Source organism: Chenopodium quinoa, unplaced genomic scaffold (assembly GCF_001683475.1).
Source record: "Chenopodium quinoa cultivar QQ74 unplaced genomic scaffold, ASM168347v1, whole genome shotgun sequence".
Lineage (NCBI taxonomy): Eukaryota > Viridiplantae > Streptophyta > Magnoliopsida > Caryophyllales > Amaranthaceae > Chenopodium > Chenopodium quinoa.
The window spans coordinates 2,310,671-2,332,674 of record NW_018742684.1 but is presented as its reverse complement, the minus strand read 5'-3'; the positions used below and the strand labels follow the sequence as shown (position 1 = coordinate 2,332,674).

At 34.9% G+C, this 22,004-nt stretch overlaps 3 protein-coding genes across 5 annotated transcripts; 1 reads left to right on the top strand and 2 right to left on the bottom strand.

Annotated features, from left to right (window-relative positions):
- Positions 1 to 1,094: 1,094 nt before the first annotated feature.
- Positions 1,095 to 4,588, bottom strand: LOC110722754 (oligopeptide transporter 7-like). The gene is made up of 5 exons (XM_021902045.1): positions 3,516 to 4,588; positions 2,661 to 3,230; positions 2,217 to 2,472; positions 1,910 to 2,092; positions 1,095 to 1,785 (listed from the first exon to the last, which is right to left on the bottom strand). The coding sequence occupies exons 1-5, from the start codon at positions 4,013 to 4,015 to the stop codon at positions 1,171 to 1,173; spliced, it is 2,124 nt and encodes a 707-aa protein (XP_021757737.1). The 5' UTR covers positions 4,016 to 4,588; the 3' UTR covers positions 1,095 to 1,170.
- Positions 4,589 to 15,555: 10,967 nt separating this feature from the next.
- Positions 15,556 to 17,990, top strand: LOC110722752 (protein yippee-like At4g27745). 2 transcript variants are annotated; one of them, XM_021902042.1, is made up of 4 exons: positions 15,557 to 15,911; positions 16,192 to 16,269; positions 16,401 to 16,498; positions 17,454 to 17,990. In XM_021902042.1, exons 3-4 carry the CDS (start codon positions 16,406 to 16,408, stop codon positions 17,679 to 17,681), a joined length of 321 nt encoding a protein of 106 aa, XP_021757734.1. In that variant the 5' UTR covers positions 15,557 to 15,911; positions 16,192 to 16,269; positions 16,401 to 16,405; the 3' UTR covers positions 17,682 to 17,990. The 2 variants fall into 2 exon arrangements, with proteins under 2 accessions (XP_021757735.1, XP_021757734.1); XM_021902043.1 differs by lacking the exon at positions 16,192 to 16,269 and having other exon boundaries at positions 15,556 to 15,911.
- A 403-nt stretch (positions 17,991 to 18,393) lies between these two features.
- On the bottom strand, positions 18,394 to 21,991 carry LOC110722750 (probable serine/threonine-protein kinase WNK10). 2 transcript variants are annotated; one of them, XM_021902039.1, is made up of 8 exons: positions 21,338 to 21,991; positions 20,879 to 20,916; positions 20,480 to 20,707; positions 20,166 to 20,386; positions 19,915 to 20,072; positions 19,437 to 19,815; positions 18,944 to 19,355; positions 18,394 to 18,840 (listed from the first exon to the last, which is right to left on the bottom strand). In XM_021902039.1, exons 1-8 carry the CDS (start codon positions 21,425 to 21,427, stop codon positions 18,636 to 18,638), a joined length of 1,731 nt encoding a protein of 576 aa, XP_021757731.1. In that variant the 5' UTR covers positions 21,428 to 21,991; the 3' UTR covers positions 18,394 to 18,635. The 2 variants fall into 2 exon arrangements, with proteins under 2 accessions (XP_021757731.1, XP_021757732.1); XM_021902040.1 differs by lacking the exon at positions 20,879 to 20,916 and having other exon boundaries at positions 21,338 to 21,427.
- Between the last annotated feature and the right edge of the window lie 13 nt (positions 21,992 to 22,004).

Sequence of the window (22,004 nt, the reverse complement as noted above, 5' to 3'; positions counted from 1 at the left end):
TTGTTTTACAATTTATTGGGAATTTTTACTTCCTGTGCATGATACTGGTATATTTTTGTGTTGGTTAATTGGGGTCATTGTCTCAAGGCCTTTTTGTTACTCTTGATATGATGATATCATTCAAATTGTATTATTCTCATATATATGTGTTTTTTTTTTTTTTTCATTTTAATTCAGCCACATGTGATAATCTTGAGGCTACAATGTAAATTTCACTTTACATTGATTTAATCTACTTTGGCCCAGATCTAATATTAAGGTCAATAAAGATTTCAATGAACTAAGGGTTTGCTTCTAATACTTCTATTATGCTTGATATTAACTAAATTAAACTAATTTGGTAGTTAAAGTAACACGATATAATTTCATTTCAATAGAAATTAATTTTATTAATGAATGAATCGTGTATCCAACTAAGCTTAGAATAAGTACACTCAACAACAGCCCACTCCATCTCTAAAGAGGAAAAACTAATATGAAAACTATAGATTAGATGAATATAAATAAGGAAATTTTTAAAAACTCCTACTAGTATCTATTTTTCAAGTATCAACTGGAATAGTTGACTTGTTGACATTATTATTGGATCCGTAGAAAATGGTCCAAACATGTAAAATTTACACTACCTAACACAATTTTTTAAAAAAAATACAAAATAAAATTGGCAGTACGTGGCCATGAGGTAAGGTTTCCCATCAATGAGAACGACTATATCAATGAATTTGTTGAAGACCATTCGATTATAATTGGAGTAGATATTTTGATAAGATTTGACATGAATAAAATGAATGATACATTAAATTTTGAATCTTAATTAACCGTACCCCACAATTACGGCCCAAAAGAATCTAAATTAATCTGGATTCCAAATCACACATTGCATATCATCGTGACTCATCAGTATCAAGAACCTAGTATAGTACAGTAGCATCTCTTGTAGTCTTAATTTTCTTTATACGTCTCTTTCACCTTCTTTCTTATCACTGTATAGAGTGCCTTCTTGTAATTTGCTTCTTAATGATTTGTTGTTTCTAATAATCCAATCAGTTATTGGCCCTAACGTTGCTCCGCATCAATATACTCGTGTGTCCGTATGACATTAAATGTATTTTACTTAACGAAATTATGGTGTACAATTGTTTAGCAAAAAAAAAATGTGTATATAATATCTTAGCTTACAACAGGACAACCTAAAACAACAACTCCTTTTTGTGTAGGACAAGAAGCATAAGGACATCCATCAAGGTCATTTCCCCACCAATTAAGACTATGATCTTCAGACCCTAAGCAAAGATACAATGCTACACCCATGAAGGCTAAGCCGGCATCAAGCGCGCCCGAAAGCAAATAATTGTGGCGCTTCCACCATTCAGGAGCATACCTGAATGCTACATATCCTGACAGGAATCCTACAAGTATCCATGTACTGTAATTCACTGCAGTTGCTGGTGGCATGGAAGCCGTGGCGCCGATTAAGATAGGCATGTTGATAAGCCTAATCCATTCTTGGTTAGGAAATGCCTTTGTTGCCAACCATACTATGATTGGAGCTATTGCTCCTCCTAGGAAAAACCAATTTATAGCTCCATATATGCCTTCATCTCCGAATATCTTTCTTGGTCCGACTAACCCCCATATGACTGAAGCATCATAGAACACTGTGTCGCCGGGACAAGTCCACACGCTGTTTGATGAGGTATTTCTATCACATATATCTGGAATGGTTTCCATTAGCCACCAGGCTGTGCAAAGGTACACTAAACTCGAGACCATTGTTCCTACTACCTGCATATGTACAAGTAGTAAATTGGAAGAACTTTATGAAACGGAGGGAGTAAAAAAGAAAAAAAAAGTCGTTTTTGTCTTACAAGTGTAGGACAGGACAAGTCATAGGATGAAATATAAATACCTGTGCTATAAACATTGTTCTAGGTGGAATTTTCATGTAATGTCCAAGTTTGAAATCTTGCAAGAAGGTAACAGCTTGCTTCATACTAATGTTTCCATACACCTTGAAACACATATTTGCAACAGGATATCCAGGGTAGATGTATCCAATTATGTACTCAGTGATGATATTCAAATGTGGTGACTACAAATACAGAGTAATATAATTATAAATCAAAGGATCAATGTATATATAATACAATGATACATAAAAGTATACAACCATATGATAATGCATACCACAAAATTTGTGTAAAAAGCATTCTTACTTGATTTGCAATAGCGGTTATAACTCCAATTGGAAGTGTGAAAATGAAGGCAATAGCACAAGCTAGCAAAACACCCCACCATGGTAGCTGAAGTTGTTCTTTGTAATACTCACAGGCAAAGATAGCTGCCGCGATGTTTACCACTAAGATGGTCCAAAACCACCAATCGGGAACTTCCTTGTACCTTCTCATAAGCTTTAAATATATGTCCATTTTCTTTTCCTTAAAACTTGCCCTGCTTTGCTCCCATATTTCCCTATGTATTTTTTGATGGAAAATGGGGAATGGGATGATCACATCAATTATTTTGATCATGTTTTCTTTAACTTAAATTAGATGGTCTAGGAAAATATTAATTGATAAATATTAATATTCAATTCAATAGAATTCATATAATGATATATGACAGTAGTTGTCACATTACTAATTCAAATTTAAAATTACCTGCCGTGAAAGAGTGCTACATGCACAATGGTGGCACTTAGAGCGGCGAACCCAACCCCATAAGTCATGGCAAAGAAGGTGCTAAGGTAAAGAGGACCTTGTTTCCCATAAGCCTCCTGATTGAAATGGAAATTGGAGTCCACGATAGCTGAGACATTGTAAATGGAGCCTGATGATGTGAAGAGATGGTTCGAAAATATGGGAAAGGTCTTAGCCTTGTAAACATTCAACCAGTAGGTAATTGGGACAAGCACATACATGAGAAGTACATATCCAACAGCCACATTAGCTGTGGCAAACCATGGGCTTGCTAGGGGGCTTCCGAGATAAGATGATATGGTGGACCAGTCCAAACCCAATGCACCTATTCCAAGCCCGTGTAACCCCGAACCAAGCTGTTGGGCTAGTATGGATTTTGGCCAGAGCCAACATACCCAAGAAAGGGAAGTTAGCATTTGGAATAGGTAGCCAGGGAAGATGTAATATGCAAAGCTGCAAATGAAGGCGATAAGGAAGAATTGAGTACGAGTAAGACCGCCTTTGGGCCGTTCTTCTTTCTCGTGCAATGCCCTGTTCATTTTAATGAATATTAGTTAATCAATCAACTTCAATCTTTGTTTTTCTTTTGTGTGTGTGCGCGTGTATGTGCACATGCTCGTGTAAGTGTACACATGTAAGATTTGTTTAGGGACAACATCAAGTTCCTAGCACTTAGGAAATCTATACAAATCATACAATGCCTAGGTACAATGTTATAGACTATATGCAACATTATACTCTGTATTATATTTTGCCTTTTTCCAAGTTTGATTTTTTTCAGATAAGTGAACAAGTTTATAACAAGAAAATATTTACCTGAAGAGGGAAACTTGTACAAGATTAGCCGGCCACCACATTTGAGCCGGCTCCACAAGGTAACGTCGAAAAACACCAGCCCATCCAAACCCCAAAACCTGACTAGTAAGAACAACAAGCAAGGACACAAAGAAAGTAATGTGCTTCTTGTAAAAGACCTTAACCGCGGTAACAACATGAATTGCATAAACATTTCCTGCCCCTGCATTAGCTAAGATGGTAATAAGTACATGTTCCTTCACATTAAAAGGTCCCGGGTTCAGGGTAAACTCCAACCGCGTCCCCTGCAGGAAGACGCGGTTGGGGAGCTTAGAAGCCATCCAATGCCCGAGTGGGACAACCGCAATCTGAGCAGCAATGCCAGTGATGCTGAGAGGTTCTGTCCTGTACCAGAAAAACTGGTTCAGAAATGACAGCACCACACAGGAGATTATCCCAAGCACCCATGTCCTGAATGTCAGGACTGGTAGGTCAGGGTCGTCTGTCGTAGGGACCGTCATCGCAACCTGTTTCACCGGAGAATCCTCCTGCAGGTCCGGTGCTGTTGATCTGACTTGATGATCAAGGCTTTGACTTTCTGCATTTTCTTGATCTTTCTGAACTGCATAAAGTCAATGTCTGAAACATGTAAATATGAGAATAAGAGATTATAGAAACCTGAAAAAAAAGGAAATTAATAATTTATAAAATGAATTTTAAATAGAGGATTCATACTTAAGGGTGTATTTAAATTTTCAATTTTATCATCCATCTTTAGCTCAGAAGTATGTAATTCTGAATTCAGAAAATTGATATGGATTAACTACTTATTATACATTAAAGAAAAAAAATAATAAAAATAATAAAGATCAATTTTTTAGGCTAGCAATTGACAATGTCGATCTATAATTTGAATTGTCAGCCTAGATTATTTTACTACTATTATGAAGTTTTAGCATGGAAACGTTCTCCACTCCGTTTCTGTGTACCAGAAACGTTTCGATTTTTCGAAATGGTAATTTAAGCAACACCCCAAGAGAAAGCATCAAAGCAGGATGGATAGCGAAACGTATTTTGTCTGTCAATCATCATCAAAACGTGGTAAAATGTAAGTGAGGTAGTACGCCAATGTATTTAAAACCGGTTCTAATAATATGGAGTATCTAGTAAGTTTTGACAAGTAAAAATCGCGTATATATAATGCACCCTTATAGTACTCCACTATTGAAAGTCTTTATCAGGTTGGTGATGATAAAGATTGCAAACGAAAACAATCCATCTCTTTGACTCATGAGTCGTGACTACATGAGTTGACACTTCTATCAATTTTCAGAGTTAATTTGGTACTTATAACTGAAAGAAAAATTATTCATCAAAATATAATTAAAATAGTCTGTCTTAATGAAAAATATTTATGAAAATAGTGATTATATTGTGTCATTGCAATTGTGACCTCGTATAGTTTTTAATTTGTGTACTTGTGGTTAATAATTGCAATAGTACATGTATAATACTTACCATATATATATATCCTTTTTTTATTTTTTGATAGTTTATCAATTGTTAAAGTACTTTAGTAAAATTCATGATTTTCATTATTTATTGTCTGAATTATTTATTAGCTATCTAAATGAATTTAAAATTAGTTATCTGAATTATCATGTCATATGAGTATAAAATTAGAGTAATTTGTGTGAAATATTAAGTAAGAAATTAGAGAATAAAAATAAGAAAAAATAGCACATACAAAACACGTGCTTTTACGTTGTTCAGTCAATGTGACCTACTCCACGGACGGGGACGATCATTCAATCTTTCATTATAGTAATATAGTACAACATACATCAATTAAGACTACGAAAATCGATTGCATCCATTAATTTGCACCTTCAATTTAACCTCATCAATGATCAAACACCTTCTTATGCATGCCGCAACTTCATCACCCTTTTCACTTCAACTTGTTATTAGCAACCGGTCGTCCTCGCCAATGGCTGTTTCAACAATTTATGCAACCAACTACTTGATTCTTCACTCCTCTAAAATCTTTATTAAGCTTTCCCCTTTTGATTTCTTTGACTTCTTATTATTGTAGGTTGTGTAGGAAGATCATTCAAACCAATCAAACATATTTTCTTTCTTCCATTTTCATAATATGACGTGTCATACAAGGAATTAGGTTTAGGTTGCGGTGATGACTTTGGTAACTCTTTAACGTGAACCCTATTAACCCCTTTCACACCCAAATTGTCTAGGAGAATTTTCATCTCTTTTCCTTTTCCATGACGACCACTACAAGAAAGTTGACTTTTCGTAGTTTCCTACAATATGCAAGTATGTTTGTGAAATAATTAAGGAAATCGTATCATTTTACAATCACCATGGTTTTCCCATATAAAATCAATACGGAAAACATAATAATACATATCCACAATATATTTTTGCACATTTATAAAATTATTAGAAATCGTATCATTTACAATCACCACTAAATCCCAAAAATCGATAAAAGTTTTTTCTACACTAAATATATAAATATTGTTTAACAAAGAGTAGATAAAATATGTCATAGCTTATTAGTGAAACTCTTAATATAAGAGTTTGAGGTTGCATGTTCGAATCTTGTAAAGATCAAATGTACGTTTTTTTTTTTTTTTTTTTTTTTTGAAGAAAATGAGTTCAACATTTATAGCAATTATAATCGCTACAATAATCACCACGATTGGATGTAGTTTTTCGTATCGATTATTGAGGTCAACCCCAGCAATATTGAAAACCACTACTAAAGGCTAAGGCAACGACGGATATTGTATTGAATGACCATTCATTGGGAAAGCTTTTTGTTGCAATTACAAACAATACTAAAGGTTAAAATAATCGATACTAAAGGTTAAAATAATCGCTACGAAAAGGTTATTTTCTTGTGGTGGACGTTGTTGATGATGTCGTGATACTTCTCGATCAAGAACACTATTTAATTTATTGCCGTCTTCTCACCCAAACTAACAACTTTGTTTATTATTTGCTTCATTGAAACACTACTAAGAACTTCCCATGTTTCCTCTAGACCATCGAATTTCCTCAACGTATCTTCCCATATAGCGGCTAGGTCTATAGTCGTTTCTTCAATTCCATGGCTATGTCACATAAAATTTAAGAAGGTAATTTCACCACAAAGATATAACAAGAATCAAGGAATAGTTTTCTCTCTGAGACTTCTCACTAATAATATGTAGATAGTTAATAAAGGGTTTAAAGAGTATTTATAACAAGAGGAAAATATAAATTGTTGTGTAATGGGGGTTATGTAGTTTGTAAAACAGCTTTTATGGATTATATATATTTTAGTCAAATACTAGTTTAGGTCCCGTACCACGCACGATAATTTTTAAAAAATAATACCCCTATCAAATTTAAATACCATTGGTTATTTTACAAAAAAATTTAAAAATCTAAAAAAAATCATTAAATATATACACTACTTTGATGTGAATTCTAATCAATAAATGAACAACTATTTTTATTAGGAAAAAAATATGAATACTTCCTTGAAGTACATTAAAATATGTCGCAAATTATGTTAATATTATTTATAATAGTCATAAATGTTTAAATTCTTTTTCCAAAAAAAAAAAAACAATCTAAGGACACACCAGGAGATGACACGTGTCATTGCTGGTGTGTCTTTTAGTATATAGTTATTGATGATTATTGATCATTGTTGATTGGTTGATTATCTCATGGTAGATTATTTAGGATATACTCCGTAATAATCATTTAAAATGTATGGATTATGATCCTAATTAACTCTAACATATTTTTGGAAAGTAAAAGAAATAAGTTGACTGTGTAAGAATTATCAAGCATATCATATGGAAGAAAAATTCAAGAAAGTGTTGATGAGAACTTGATGAAATATTAAGAATGGCCATCATGATGATGTTTTTTTTATTATTATTTTAAAGGCTGAAAATGGTTTTTAACACCCCCCAAAAAAAAACTTTTATTTTAACACCTCCCAAAAATATAAAAGTTGGAAGTTAACACCAGTTAACGATTTCCGTCACGGAAATTTAACGTGGGTCCCATAAATTGGCTTCAACTCTCCTTCGTTTTCAATTTTTTACGAAACCCACCTTCGTGGCTGCCATCCCATTTTTTCTTCTTATTCCTCCCTTCATCTTTTCTTCGTCTTCTTCCTCCCTTCATCTTCATGGCTGCCATCCCAAACTCTTTCCTTCGTTCTTGCCCACCCTCCCCTCAACTGCCACCCCTTCCCTCCCCCCTCCCTTTCCCCCACCCCTACGCTGCCAACCGAACCCACCCCCCTTCCCTTTCCCCGTTCTCGCAACCAAATCAGCTCCTCTCCAAATACCAGCCCACAATCGCAACCCCTGCAGCCACCTCCTCACTCAAACCGCAAAAAATCAATTCCCAACATCAATTCCCGAAATCAGAGCAAATCGCAGATCCATCGAACCTCGTCTAGAAATCAATTTAAGTTTGCCGAAAAAAGTTACGGTGTGGTGGTTTAGGGGTTAGGGTGGCCGAAAAGGTTAAGGCGGGTCGATTCGTTAGGGTTTGGAGCAAAGTGTTGCAGAAGAGTGGTGGTAGTGGTGGTGGTTGCGGCGATTCAGATCTTTGATTGTGGTTTCGGTGTGGTGGCTTGGGTCGGGGCAGCAGGGGAAAAGGGAGAGGGTTGGGTTGCGTTTGTGGGGAAAAGGGGTGGGATGGGTTCGCCGGTCGTCGGTCGGGGGAGGGAGCTGGGTGGCTAACGGGATGGGGCAAGGTTGGTTTCTTGGGTGGTTGATTTAATTTTGGTGGCCGGTCCCCAGTTAACATGTTTGCTGGCTGCGAAGGCTTGGTCAGTAGCCGTACAGGGCCCTTTATGGGCGGCGGAATTGGTGGTAAAAAAAATGGAAGTTCTCAGTCGCTTTGTTCTCCAACGAAGGAGAAGATGAACCGGTGTTGAATTTTTATTTATTTTTTGTATGGTTTGATTTATGAGCACCAAAAATCTGTAAATCTGTAAATTATGAGCACCAAAAATCTGTAATGGATAAAATCAATGAAATGAAGGTTCAGAGAGGAAGTTTCGTGTTTTGCTGGGTGAAAATTGAAGTTGAAGCCAATTTGTGGGACCCACGTTAAATTTCCGTGACGGAAATCGTTAACTGGTGTTAACTTCCAACTTTTATATTTTTGGGAGGTGTTAAAATAAAAGTTTTTTTTTGGGGGGTGTTAAAAACCATTTTCAGCCTTTTGTCAGGTGTTAAAATCCAAAATATCCTTATTTTTTTTACAGCAGCAAAGGAAAACTTGCCGTTATTATGCACCGACCTAGGAGTAAGCTAACATCGTAAACAATTTTGTGAAAAACTACCTATTATATTCCAGAATTTGCGAGAAACTACCTATTAAAAAATATGTTGTAATTGACTACCCAATTTTTTAAAAATGTTGTAATTTACTACTTTTACGCCGGATTATGAAGGAGTTTGACCAAAATTCTCCGACGTTGGCTTGGTCATGTGACACTTGGTGAAAGAAAAGGGTCAATAAGTGTCACGTGATGGTCACATGGCCAAGTCAACGCCGGAGAACTTTGGTCAAACTCCTTCATAATTCGGCATAAGGTAGTAAATTACAACAATTTTTGAAAATTAGGTAGTTAATTACAACATTTTTTTTAATAGGTAGTTTCTCGCAAATTCTGGACTATAATAGGTAGTTTTCACAAAATCAAATTTTATGGCTTAGATTTTAGTAAAATAATATCTCATGGACTCATGGTAAATTGTTTAGGATAGAATCATTTAAAATTTTGAATGTATGGATTACGATTTTGATAAACAAGCCAATAACATAACCAAAAACTTTTGTATACATCCGATTTACACTAATATTAGTGTACATCGAGCAGTATAAGGGTAACTTTTAGCTAATTTTAGGGTAACTTTTTGCCTATTTTTGGGTAACTTTAAACATAATACAATTTTTACATAAATAGACAACAAGAAAAGTTTTATAAAGGTAATTTAATTACATTCAATCACTAATAATTGATTTTTAGACATTTAAAATGTGATTCGTTACTAATTAAGTGTAGGTAGTTTTTATTTGAATTGGGTTACTTTTACGCATATTGGGGTAACTTTTTATTCATTTCAGAGGTAACTTTTAATCAATTTAAGCTATCTTTATAATGGATGTACAATAATTATTGTACAACCGATTTTTTAAAAAGTTTGTATAACCTATATTAGCTACTCGAAATGTGTCACTCATATTTGTAAGAAACATTGCATGTTACTCAAACAAACATATTTCAAGGCTAGAATAAGCTAAATAACGTGTAAGTCCTCTCTTCCACAATAATAATTGTTACAAACAGAGAAAATGAGGAACTAAACAGAGAAAAATGAAGAACAAAGAGAGAGAGAATTTTGGGAATTTTTGATCTTATTTCTGAATAATGATTAATGGGAAGAATACAAGTATTTATAGCACAGATATTTAGAACATAATATCTTAGCTCTAATTATTACATCATAATAGAATTCAGGTTGTTGTAACAACCTGCCAGCTAGTACACTGATCTTTTGGAGGAAGTTTCTGGAACGAGCTTGCTTCTAGAATCTGAGTTGCTAGCACTATATTCAACATCCCCCCGCAAACTTGGAAATGGTGAAATCATGCCAAGTTTGGACAGCAAAAGGTCCTGTTGAGCAGAAGGCAGAACCTTAGTGAAGACATCAGCCAGCTGAGCTGAAGTTGGGACATAAGTCAACTGTAATAACCCCTCAAGGACCTTGTCACGAGTGAAGTGGCAATCAATTTCGATATGCTTAGTCCGTTCATGGAACACAGGATTCCTAGCAATGTGGATTGCACTCTAATTGTCACAGTGCAAAATAACAGGTCTCAAATGATCAACATCAAGTTCTTCAAGTAAATGTACCAACCAAGTGACCTCACTTGATGCAGCAACCATTGCACGATATTCAACTTCACTTGAAGACTTAGAGACAGTACTTTGTTTCTTGGATTTCCAAGAAATTGGAGAGCTACCAAGCATGACAACCCAACCAGTAATGGATCGTGTACTGTCAGGGCAAGACCCCCAGTCAGAATCAGAGTATGCCTGTAGAACTGGGGTAGCAATACCATTAAGCAAAATGCCTTTGCCTGCAGTTGCAGCAACATAATGCAATGTATGAGTCAGAGCATGTAAATGTGAAGTTCTGGGTGCCCGAAGAAACTGACACAGAGTCTGAACACTGTAAGCCAAATCAGGCCTGGTGTTGGTCAAAAAATTAAGCTTTCCCACCATTCTTCTGTAGTACTCAGGATCAGATAATAGAACACCATCATCTGCTGAAAGCTTCAAATGAATAGGTAAGGGAGTGACAGCTTTCTTGAAGTCAAAAATACCAAAAGCTTCAATTAATTCTTTGGTAAACTTCTTCTAAGTAAGAGAGATACCAGAATCCAAATAACTAACTTCCAAGCCAAGGAAGTAGTTTAACTTTCCTAAGTCCTTGATAGTGAAAGTTTGGTGTAAATGAATCTTCAAATAATCAATGGCACCCAAATCACTCCCTGTAACAATAATATCATCGACATAAACAGCAACCAAAGTGGTGTGAATACCAGATTTTTTGATGAAAAGGCTGCTATCCCATTGAGACTGACAATAACCAAGGAACTTAAGTTCAGTAAGAAGCTTAGCAAACCACTGACGAGAAGCTTGCTTAAGACCATACAAAGATTTTCTGAGCAAGCAAACTTTACCCGCAGGATTAGGAACACCCTCAGGTACTTTCATGTACACCACCTCATCAAGAGTTCCATGCAAAAACGCATTATTGACATCGAGTTGAAAAAGATTCCAACCATGAAAAGCAGCAAGAGCAATAATGCATCTGATGGTTGCCATTTTAATCACCGGAGAGAAAGTCTCTGAGTAATCAATTCCAAACTTCTGTGTGTAACCCTTAGCAACAAGACGAGCCTTGTACCTCTCAATACTACCATCAGCTTTAAGCTTGATTTTGAACACCCATTTGCAACCAATGGCTTTTTTATCCTTAGGTAAGTCAACTAAATCCCAAGTGTGATTGGAATCTAAGGCTGCAAGCTCCTTTTGCATAGCCAAAATCCAGTCATTGCTCTGTGAAGCTTCAGCATAAGAAGAAGATTCAATCATATCATCAAGAGCTGCTATGAAAGCCAAGTGAGGAGCAGGAAGAGAACTGAACAGAACCATGTTGCACCAATGTCTCTTAGGAGCAGTGAGTATGTAATCTTTGTGATGTTTGGGAGGATATCTGACTCTATCAGATTTTCTGACAGAAGTAGAACCAGAATCAGGTTCTGAAATGACAGGAAGTGTAGAAATAGAAGGAAGAGAATGAGAAGATGGAGTAGGAGAAGAAGGAATATGTGGAGGTGGGTCATGTAGGATCTGAGATGGTGGAAAATCATCAAAGAAAATATCAGGAAGAGGTGTGTTTAGAGGTAAGAAAATTTGTTTTGAAATGAGAGATGGTGAAAGAGAATCAGAAAGAAAAGGGAAATGTTTCTCATAGAATAGAACATCTCTTGAAACTGTGATTTTATTGGTGGTTAGATTGAGTACCCTATAACCTTTTTGAGAGCTAGGATAACCTAAAAAGACACAAGGATCTGACCTGGGTTCAAACTTTGATTTGCCTTGTTTCAAAGTAGAAACGTAACATAAACACCCAAAGACTCTGAGGTAATCCAGCTTAGGAGTGTGACCAAAAAGAATCTCAAAAGGAGACGAAAAGTTGAGACACTGTAATGGCATACGATTTATCAAATGTGTGGCTGTGAGAACACTATCACCCCAGAATTTCTTAGAAACTTTAGAATGAAAATACAAAGCTCTAGCAGTCTCTAAGAGATGTTTGTGTTTGCGTTCAACAACACCATTTTGCTGTGGTGTGTAAGTGCAGCTAAACTGATGAGAAATGCCATGGGAAATATAAAACTGTTTCATGTCTCCTTCACAAAGCTCAGGAGCGTTATCAGTTCTGACAGATTTGATAGTGCAACTAAACTGATTGAAAATGAAGGTAGAAAATTCTCTGAAAACTTTAGAAACATCAGATTTATTCTTTAAAAGAAAAACCCAAGTGAATCTTGAGAAGTCATCTACAATAGTAAGGAAGTAAGTACAACCATGATGAGTAACTACTCTATGTGGACCCCAAAATGACCAAGAGTGATTGTCCCTGAAGTAGGAAAATATTCATCAAATAGACTCAAATTATGTGTCATGTGATCAGTTGCTCCACTATCTATAATCCAATGTTGATTATTAAAAGATAATAAACAGAGAGTACCTGAAACAAGAGCTGTAGCACCAGTATTGGCATCTGGAGCATCATCAGTCATATGTTTGTCCAAAAGAGACAAAAGCTTGTTATACTGCTCTGCTGTAATCACAGGACTCTTTTGTTCTGAAACTTTTGCTGTTTGATCATCAGAATGAGCTAGAGCAGCAGCACTCTTGTTCCTCCAATTATCTCTTGAAGGAAAAGAATTAGGATAGCCATGAACTTTCCAGCATCTGTCAATTGTATGACCAGTAATCTTACAATGATCACAAAAATATGGAGAAGGTCTCCGATTATACTGATTCCAAGGACCTCTAGCACCACTAGATCCAGAATTACCAGATGTAGAATAACCAATAGAATTACCAGTTCTATTGAGACTGTTCTAAGGTGTGATTGCAGTAGAATTATGAATCCTGCTAGAAATATTCTGTTCATAAAATCTTCTTTTATGTGATGCAGCAAGAGCCATTGCATCCTCAGTGTTAGAAGAATGAGTAGAATTATAGACATCTCTGTGTCTTTCATCTTGCATAAGCAATCGATAAGCATGAGAAATAGTAGAAAGAGGATATTGCATCAGAATATTAGCCCTGACTTGACTGTATTCTTCCTTCAACTTCATCAGAAATTGAGTTAGTCTTTGGTCTTGCTGTGATTTGAGGATTTTTCTGGTAATGTTGCAGTTGCACTGAGTACATTGACAAGTAGGCAGCGGATCATTAGCATCAAATTCATCCCAAAGCATTTTGATCCTGGTGTAGAATGTAGAAATATTCTCAGTTTCTTCTTGATGAATCTCAGCAAGTTGTTGCTGAATGGAATAGAGCTGTGCTCCAGATGACTGACCCAAGCGCTCTTCAAGATTAAGCCATATATCTCTAGCAGTGTCAAAGTACAAAATACTCCTAGCAATATGAGTATCAAGGACCTGAATAAACCAGGAAATAAGAGTGCAATTGCACCTCTCCCAGGCTTTGAATAAACTTGAGGTTGCAGCAGGTTTAGCAATTGTTCCATCAATGAAACCTAGTTTATTTTTCGCAGATAAACCTATCATAACAAATCTCTTCCAATCATTGTAAGCATTCCCATCAAATTTCATCGGAACAAGCTTATATTGAGAATCACTAGGATGAAGATAATATGGTGAAGCAGGATCTGAAGACATATCAAAATTTTGTGTAGAATTACCAACCATAATTTGCAGATTCAATATCAACAATATCACAATCGAATCAAAAAATACCTCAACAAATTTCTTCAACAATATCACGTAAACAAGCAAAAAATCCTCAAGAAATATTCCTCAAATTCAATCAATAAATCCTCAAATCAAATGAATCTATATTCTCCAATTTAAACATAAAAGAACTCCAATAGAAGAGAATAATGCCGAAAAACGAGCAATGAATTACTTACAAACTGAGGTGAGAATTGCAGAAAAAATCAGTCGATCTTTCAACGAAACTTCAATCGAAGAACAAGATCAAAAATGCGTTGAAGAAGAATTTCTGAAACAAATTCAGGTATCGTATTGCTCTGATACCATGTTACAAACAGAGAAAATGAGGAACTAAGCAGAGAAAAATGAAGAACAAAGAGAGAGAGAATTTTGGGAATTTTTGATCTTATTTCTGTATAATGATTAATGGGAAGAATACAAGTATTTATAGCATAGATATTTAGAACATAATATCTTAGCTCTAATTATTACATCATAATAGAATTCAGGTTGTTGTAACAACCTGCCAGCTACTGATCTTTTGGAGGAAGTTTCTGGAACGAGCTTGCTTCTAGAATCTGAGTTGCTAGCACTATATTCAACAATAATATTAATAACACAAGTACATTTATTTTATTTTATTTTATTTTATTATTATTTTTTTTTGTGAAAACACAAGTACATTATTTAGTACTGCCATAATTAAATATTAATTTTAACGCAAATAAGACATTGTACATAATTTAGTACTATCACACAATACTACACATTTTCACTTGTGTAATATTAAAAATAATAAATATTACACATTCACATTAAAATAAACTTCATATTTGATTTGATAATATATTTTTTTTCTTTTATATTTCATATTAACATATAAAAAAGGAGATGACCATACCTAGCTTGTATACTTAAATTTGACCTAATCAGAAAATCAAGCCAATATATAGGAGTCGAGTGGATTGAGGGCAAGGGAATTCCCAACTGAAGTTATCTTTATGCAGAGGATTGATCTGATAGTGGTTGTGACTTGTGAGATTCAATCCGTAACACTAGACTAAGTACTACTATATGAGTATATGATACCTAATTTTCTTCTTCATGTTTATCAAGTAAAGTACTCCGTACCATAGAAATACAAATAGAGCATATGTGCGTGTACAAAAATATGACCTTGTTTAGTTGTTTTTTCTAACAGATTACTTCATATAATAATAAAAATGCAAAACGCTAATATATTCTCTTTTTTTTTTTTGAATAGACGCTAATATATTCTTAGTTGTTTTACCTTGACTTGCACATTTATAAAAGCTAATTTTTTTTTTTTTGAACAAATAAAAGCTAATATTTATTTATTAATAATAGAAAGTTAATATTGAGACAAATCAATTAACATGTCAAGTGATAATATTTTATTTTATTTTATAATTCCACATATAAATTAGAGGTGATAAACAATTTGGGTCGGGTCGGATTAAACATCAAATCTCATGTCCAAATTCCGAAAAAAAAAAATTTATAGGTTTGTCAAGCTTTTTTAAAGTCAGATTGAATTTTATTTTATTTTATTTTTTTAAATCTTGAAATCCAATCTTAGTGTCAAAAATCATTTGAATTTCCAATATTATTTTAATTGTATATGGGTCGGGCCATAGCATCATTGAGGTAGAAGAGGCGTCTGTCGGCAAATTATGATCTTCTGATGATTCACTAATTTTCCATTCCCTATATTTCTCCTGGGTGTTTATCCCCAACACAATTGATATAATCTTAAACCCTAATTTTCTCCCTCATTTCTCGCATAGATCAACTCCTTTTGTCAAGGTTTGTCTTTATTTTCCCTTCAAATTTCATTGCACACTATCCCAATTTTATCAAGCTTAACTTAATTCTCGATCATAAAACTCAACATTAAATTGATCAGCTGCAAAATTGGGTTTTTAATCTTGGAATTTGTTCATCATAATTGGGAATTCGATGTTTAATTAGTACTATTTCTGTTGATTGGAGATGTCTGAAATGTATAATTTTGTCCCATTTTAATTAATTAAGCCTTTTTATATTAATACTGATGTATGATCATTTCTTGCTCTGTCTACAATAGTTGCCATTGAATCCATTGATCAAAGAAAGTTTAATCAAAAGCAATCTTTAGGCCTTACCGCCCTCGAAAACTCGAAAAGTAAGCGAATTCATGTGCATTTTCCTAAGGATTTAGGAATGATCATCTATAATTTAGGATATTTTTATGATTCTCATTGTCATGGTTGTGTGCATAATCCAAATTATGGGAAATTTGAGGGTCTCTTGTAGGTTTGATGGCGGAATTGATCGGTCCGAGGATTTACTGTTGCAGCAATTGTCGAAACAATGTTGCACTTCATGATGATATTATTTCCAAAGCTTTTCAGGTGAAGAAATTGATAGATTATTATATGCTCTTAGCTGCTTTCTTTGTTTGATTAATATTGGTGTGTTATATAGTACAACTATAATCAGGGATATGAACCAAAAATGTCATAATATTTGTATTTGTTATGTTCCTTAAACATCATTGTGTAGTTTGAGATTTTATTCTGCCTTGTCGGCCATAAAGTTGTTTGGAAGGTTGTATAAGTATTTGCCATCATTTTTTTTTTATTTAGTAGAATCTCTGTTGAGCTTTTTTTTATGGCCTTAAATCATTTTAAGGACGTGTTTCGTTTCGAGGTAAGTTTTCTGCCGTGAATAATTTCTTCCATGGAAGGATTTTCCTTTGTTTGGTTGCTAATAATGAGAAAGGAAGGGGAAAGAAGGGAGGGCATTAGGAAGTAGGTAAGTATGAGAGGAAGTTGTGGCATTCATGTTGAGGTAAATCCTTAACACCCCTTTGGAATTCTTTTCTCACCCAATAAAATTGTTCACTCATCCGAACAGGGAAATTGGGAAAAAAAATTTCCCTTCCTGGTTCCTCTGCTAGCAAACACAGTTCAAGTTCTTGCTCAGAAATTGATTTTAAAAAATGAATTTATATTGTAAATGGTTGAGCATGGAAATACCTCATCTGATTACAATTTCACAAACTTCCCCATCTATAGTAAGATGTGCATTTGCGATGAAAATTTATAATTCCTTCGAGAGTTGCTGTTGGCATCATATTATTTTCATTATGTAGTTCATCAGTATGTTCTAACTTCTGCTGAATACACCTCTGTTATGGGACAATTTGGCAAGGGGATAGGATAGGATAAAATAGGGCATGGTTTCATGTTCCACTATGTATTTCAAGAATTTTAATGCCTCTGTAGTTCTTTACATCAGATACTGTATATAACAAGATGCAGCTATGTTTTTTGTGCTGACTGCTCTATCTGAATCATAATTCAGGGAAGAAACAGTAGGGCTTTTCTCTTTTCCCATGCTATGAACGTTGATGTGGGGCCAAAAGAAGACAGACATCTCATGACAGGTCTCCACACAGTTGCGGATGTCTCTTGTTCTGATTGCCGTGAAGTTCTTGGTTGGAAGTATGAACGAGCTTATGAAGAATCGCAGAAGTACAAGGAAGGCAAATACATACTTGAAAAGTCTAAAATTATCAAGGATAATTGGTAGTTGTGAAATTACCTTTGCCTGCCAGCGTGTTGATGTAAGTCTGTGGAATCAATGTCTACTATCCTGATGGTTATGAAGTTATCAGTTCAGAAAAATAGTGGAGACAACCGCATAATTATAACGTGTAAAATTGTCAAGATTTATTGGCAATTTGTTGTGAAGTTACATTGCTCTCTTCTCTGCATTTCAGTGTAATTTTGTGTGGGGAGGGGACAAGTAAATCGTTGTAGTTTGTAGATTCTTCTCAATTTTCATGTTCATCTTCACCAATTGATTTAAAATAATTCAATGTTAATCCTCATTCCTCAATGTGTCTTTCAGTGATTCTATTAATGTTGATAATGCATGATGTGCATAATTTTCAAAAAAAAAAAATAAATAAATAAAAAGCATGCCTCTTTTTGTATTTGTGGCCTTTATATCATCCTGAACGTTTTTACCATGTTGGAAAATATGTATCTGAACATGCAGAACTGCCCAGACGATCTCAGTTCAGGTTTCAGGAAACAGAGATCTTTTTTACTTGCTGAGCAGCTTTATAAAGAAATAAATACAGCATTATATACAATTATTCAATATTTGTGAGGTGAAAATTTAGTGTTCTGAATGCCTCACTGGATCAAGTGCATACAAGAAAGTTATATAGCCTGCCAGGAAAAAAAAATTAATAATAATAATAATAATAATTCATTACCACTTAAATGAATTTAAGTAATCACTGCTTAGCAGAATTTTTAAATGGACATATATAAATCTGCAATCAAAATTTCCAATACACTAGAATGAATGAATATATATATATATATATAGTCGTATGGGGGGCAGAGTGCTTGTAGTAAGCTGCCTTGGATATGAAGAATTCCAAAAAAAAAAAGAAAGGCAATCCAGTATTTGACAAAGATCTATCTTTCTATCAATAGATAGATATGGAGGAACCCTAAACTACAATTTCAGTTAGACAACTACATCCTTCTTAGAAGCCCACCTCTTCTTGGCATATTCTATTGCCTCCTCCCTTTTCCTCGAGAGTTCACGTATGCATTCACTGTATTGGGATTCAATTGCATCAAGCTCCTGCTTCAGTTCCTCGTTGCATAGCTCTTTCTCTAGCAGTGTTAAAGAAGCCGTACTTGATGGGCTCAAACCATCAAAAGCAATACTGCATCAGATCACAATGAATAAGTTTAAGGATAAAGTTAAAACAAATTAAATCACAAACACCATAGCCATTCAACAAGTCTAACAAATACAACCACCAATACCTGTTCGAGTGTTTACAGCTATTTAAGCCAGGATCATGAGAGCATATCATGGAATATTGTTCATCAACCGATATCCCCGAAACAAGAGATTCTCCAGCACCACGGCCTTCTCCATTTCCAGTCACCTCTGTAGAGACCTTGAGCATTCCAGATTTTGATAGATACTTTAGTGAGTCCAGGGCACTGCTTGAGCCAGATAATTCCTCTAGTGAACTGGTGAGATCAGTAAGTGAGAAATTAGAAGGCTGCCTAGAGTGAGGCACCAGTTCTGCAATCAGCTGCTCCATCAATTGCACTACGGGAACCAAATCTTCCCTAGATAAGTCTTCAATCTCTTCAACCATCTCATGCACAATGGAGATGATGGTATCTTTCTGAAGGTTGAATATAAAATGAATATTCTTCAAACGACCTGATCCAAATAACATAAACTCAGTTTCCATCAAGAGATACTAGACTTCTCACAAAAGGTCAAGCTAGAATTTTAGCGTACCATTTGTACCAGTAAACACGAGGGTCATTGAGATTGAATTGTTATCCACCACCTCTCCAATTAACTTGAGGGTTTTCACATCATTGAAATTTAAAATTAAAGTCAAATGGCGAGGAGCTTCCCAGCTAAAATCACTCTTCTTGCCATCACCGTCTATATCCATAGAATGAGCTGTTTGAGGTCTGGTCAAACAAGCCGGTTCAACCATGTTCGTCATCACAGAATGAGGACTTGGCCCTTCAGGAATTTTGGATACAAGAAATGGGTCCTTCAACAAATCCTCGGCTGATGGTCTCATGGAAGCTGGAACCAGACATTTCTCAATGAACTGCTTAATCTCCAGATTAGTCACTCTGCTAAGGCTTGCTGGCTTAACACCCTAAAAAATCATGTAGAAAAAAAAGAGGGGGTTACAGCGTGGGTAATTTATCAGCAATTACCATCACTTACAAGCTGTATGAAGTAATTGATGACCTACCGAGATAACCTTCTTGAATATTTGAGCTGTAATTTTGCATTCAGAATAAGGGTATTCACAAGTCACCATTTCCAGCATACACAAACCAAAAGAATATATGTCGACAAGTTCATTGTATTCCTCCTCATATAACTCAGGGGCCATAAATTCAGGTGTACCTGCACCAAAAAGACCCCACAGGTTACATACTTTTAACTATATGAATTGTTCAAGAAACAAAAAGCTTAAAATACAGCAGGACTTGGCGGTACCAATACAACTTCGAGCAGTAGGTTGCTGCATAACAGTTGCCAAACCCAGATCGCCAATCTTAACTTCCCCAGTGTTCCCATTGATAAAGATATTGTCACATTTCAAATCTCTGTGTATGATGCAAGGACTCTGACTGTGAAGATACTGTAAACCCCGGAGGATCTGCCTTGCCCAGTTTTTGATAGCTTTCAGATCAACAGACTTATGTTTTTTACGATACCTAAACAATACAAGATGTTAAAGTAACGGCATAAAAAAGGACACCCATGTTGACAATTTCTACGCAACAAAGAATCAACAGAAAAATACTCACTGTCTAAGGTTTCCGGAGGTGAATAGCTCGGTAATTATGTTGATAGTCTTACTACCATCATCAACCCAAGAATGGTAGAACTTTATGATATTTACATGTTTCAAAGTCCTCAACAAATGAACCTCTGAATACAACATCTCCAAGTGTTGTGGCAACTGCAGCAAATCATCAATGTCCACTTGATTCCAAGCAACCTCCATTCCATTGACCTCATCAAATGCCTTGTAACTATTATAACAACGAACATACATACAAATATTAGGGAAAAAGTAAAGACATTTTCGACCCTTCACCCGAAGCAAAGAAAGTGATCACTATTAGGTATAACTTCAACTAATAAAAATTCGAAAGCGAACGGGAATAAAACATAAAATCAAAAGACTGAGCAAGGAATCATACACAGTCTTGAATGCTCCCCTCCCCAGGATTTCAGAATACTGAAGAGCAAGAGACAACAAGAAAAAAAAAAAAAACATCATCACAAATAAATAGAAAAGGATTAAACGTGTAATAGTGTAATAATCCAAAACAAAACAAAACAATTTTAATATATATATATATATATATATATATATATATATATATATATATATATATATATATATATATATATCAACTGCAAATTCACTACTAATAGGCAATTACAATCGAAATAATTAAACAATATGAGTAATTATGGCATAAAATGCATTAAATTAAACTTATTTAGCAAATTTAATTTAAATCAAACAAATAAATCTAAATCAAAAAACGTAATTTGGATCAATGAAAGCAATTTGGGTTACAATTACAAAAAGAATACATCAGAAATTACTATCCTAATCAATTAAGGAAATAATCGAAATGAAGGAATTATACCTTAATGTATCGGCCGGAGGGGTCCCTCTCAACAATGTCGTCAATTTGATCAGAAATTGACGATGTCAAAGAAATTTTTAGTGATTCCATTACAGAAAAGAGGAGAAGAAGAAAATTGAGAGGAGAGAGAAAGCAGAAAAACACAAAGGATCAAATAACTTCTTCAACTGGAATCGAAAGCAATGTAGCAGGTTCAGAAAACGCTTCGCAAGCGATCAAATAGGAATCAAACGACGATTTGAAGCCGAGTCGACAAGCGAGTAAATCCATATTCGAAGAATCGATTCGTAATTTCAAAGCTCGGATCTCCATTAATGGTGTAATTCGTAACTCAGTCATACCAAACCTAAAATCACCATATCACGATCAAAATTCAAATGAATTGTAAGAATTTGCTAACCCTAGAATTGGAGAAGAACGATTGAATTGGAGATCATCTGAATTTTTTTTTTTGAAGGAAATGTGGAAAAACAATTAAACAAACCCTAGAAATTGGGAAAAATATAAGGAGCGTAAAAAAAGGATGAGAAATTGTAGCATGTTTTTTCCGGAAAAAAAGCAATCCCGTTATATTTTTATAGTAGCAGGAAGGCGTCAGGAGTCAGGTGTGTGTAGTCTGTACTCAGGGCTTTTTTATTTTAATTGAGTCATAACATTCTTTGGACCC

Coding starts and splice junctions, on each gene's coding strand:
- LOC110722754 (XM_021902045.1), bottom strand. CDS start 4,015: ATGACGGTCCCTACGACAGACGACCCTGACCTACCAGTCCTGACATTC. Junction 3,231..3,515: donor GTACAAGTTTCCCTCTTCAG/GTAAATATTTTC, acceptor TAAAATGAACAG/GGCATTGCACGAGAAAGAAG. Junction 2,093..2,216: donor TAACCGCTATTGCAAATCAA/GTAAGAATGCTT, acceptor CTGTATTTGTAG/TCACCACATTTGAATATCAT.
- LOC110722752 (XM_021902043.1), top strand. CDS start 16,406: ATGGCGGAATTGATCGGTCCGAGGATTTACTGTTGCAGCAATTGTCGA. Junction 16,499..17,453: donor TTATTTCCAAAGCTTTTCAG/GTGAAGAAATTG, acceptor ATCATAATTCAG/GGAAGAAACAGTAGGGCTTT.
- LOC110722750 (XM_021902039.1), bottom strand. CDS start 21,427: ATGGAATCACTAAAAATTTCTTTGACATCGTCAATTTCTGATCAAATT. Junction 19,816..19,914: donor TATTCAAGAAGGTTATCTCG/GTAGGTCATCAA, acceptor ATGATTTTTTAG/GGTGTTAAGCCAGCAAGCCT. Junction 18,841..18,943: donor AGCTGTAAACACTCGAACAG/GTATTGGTGGTT, acceptor GATCTGATGCAG/TATTGCTTTTGATGGTTTGA.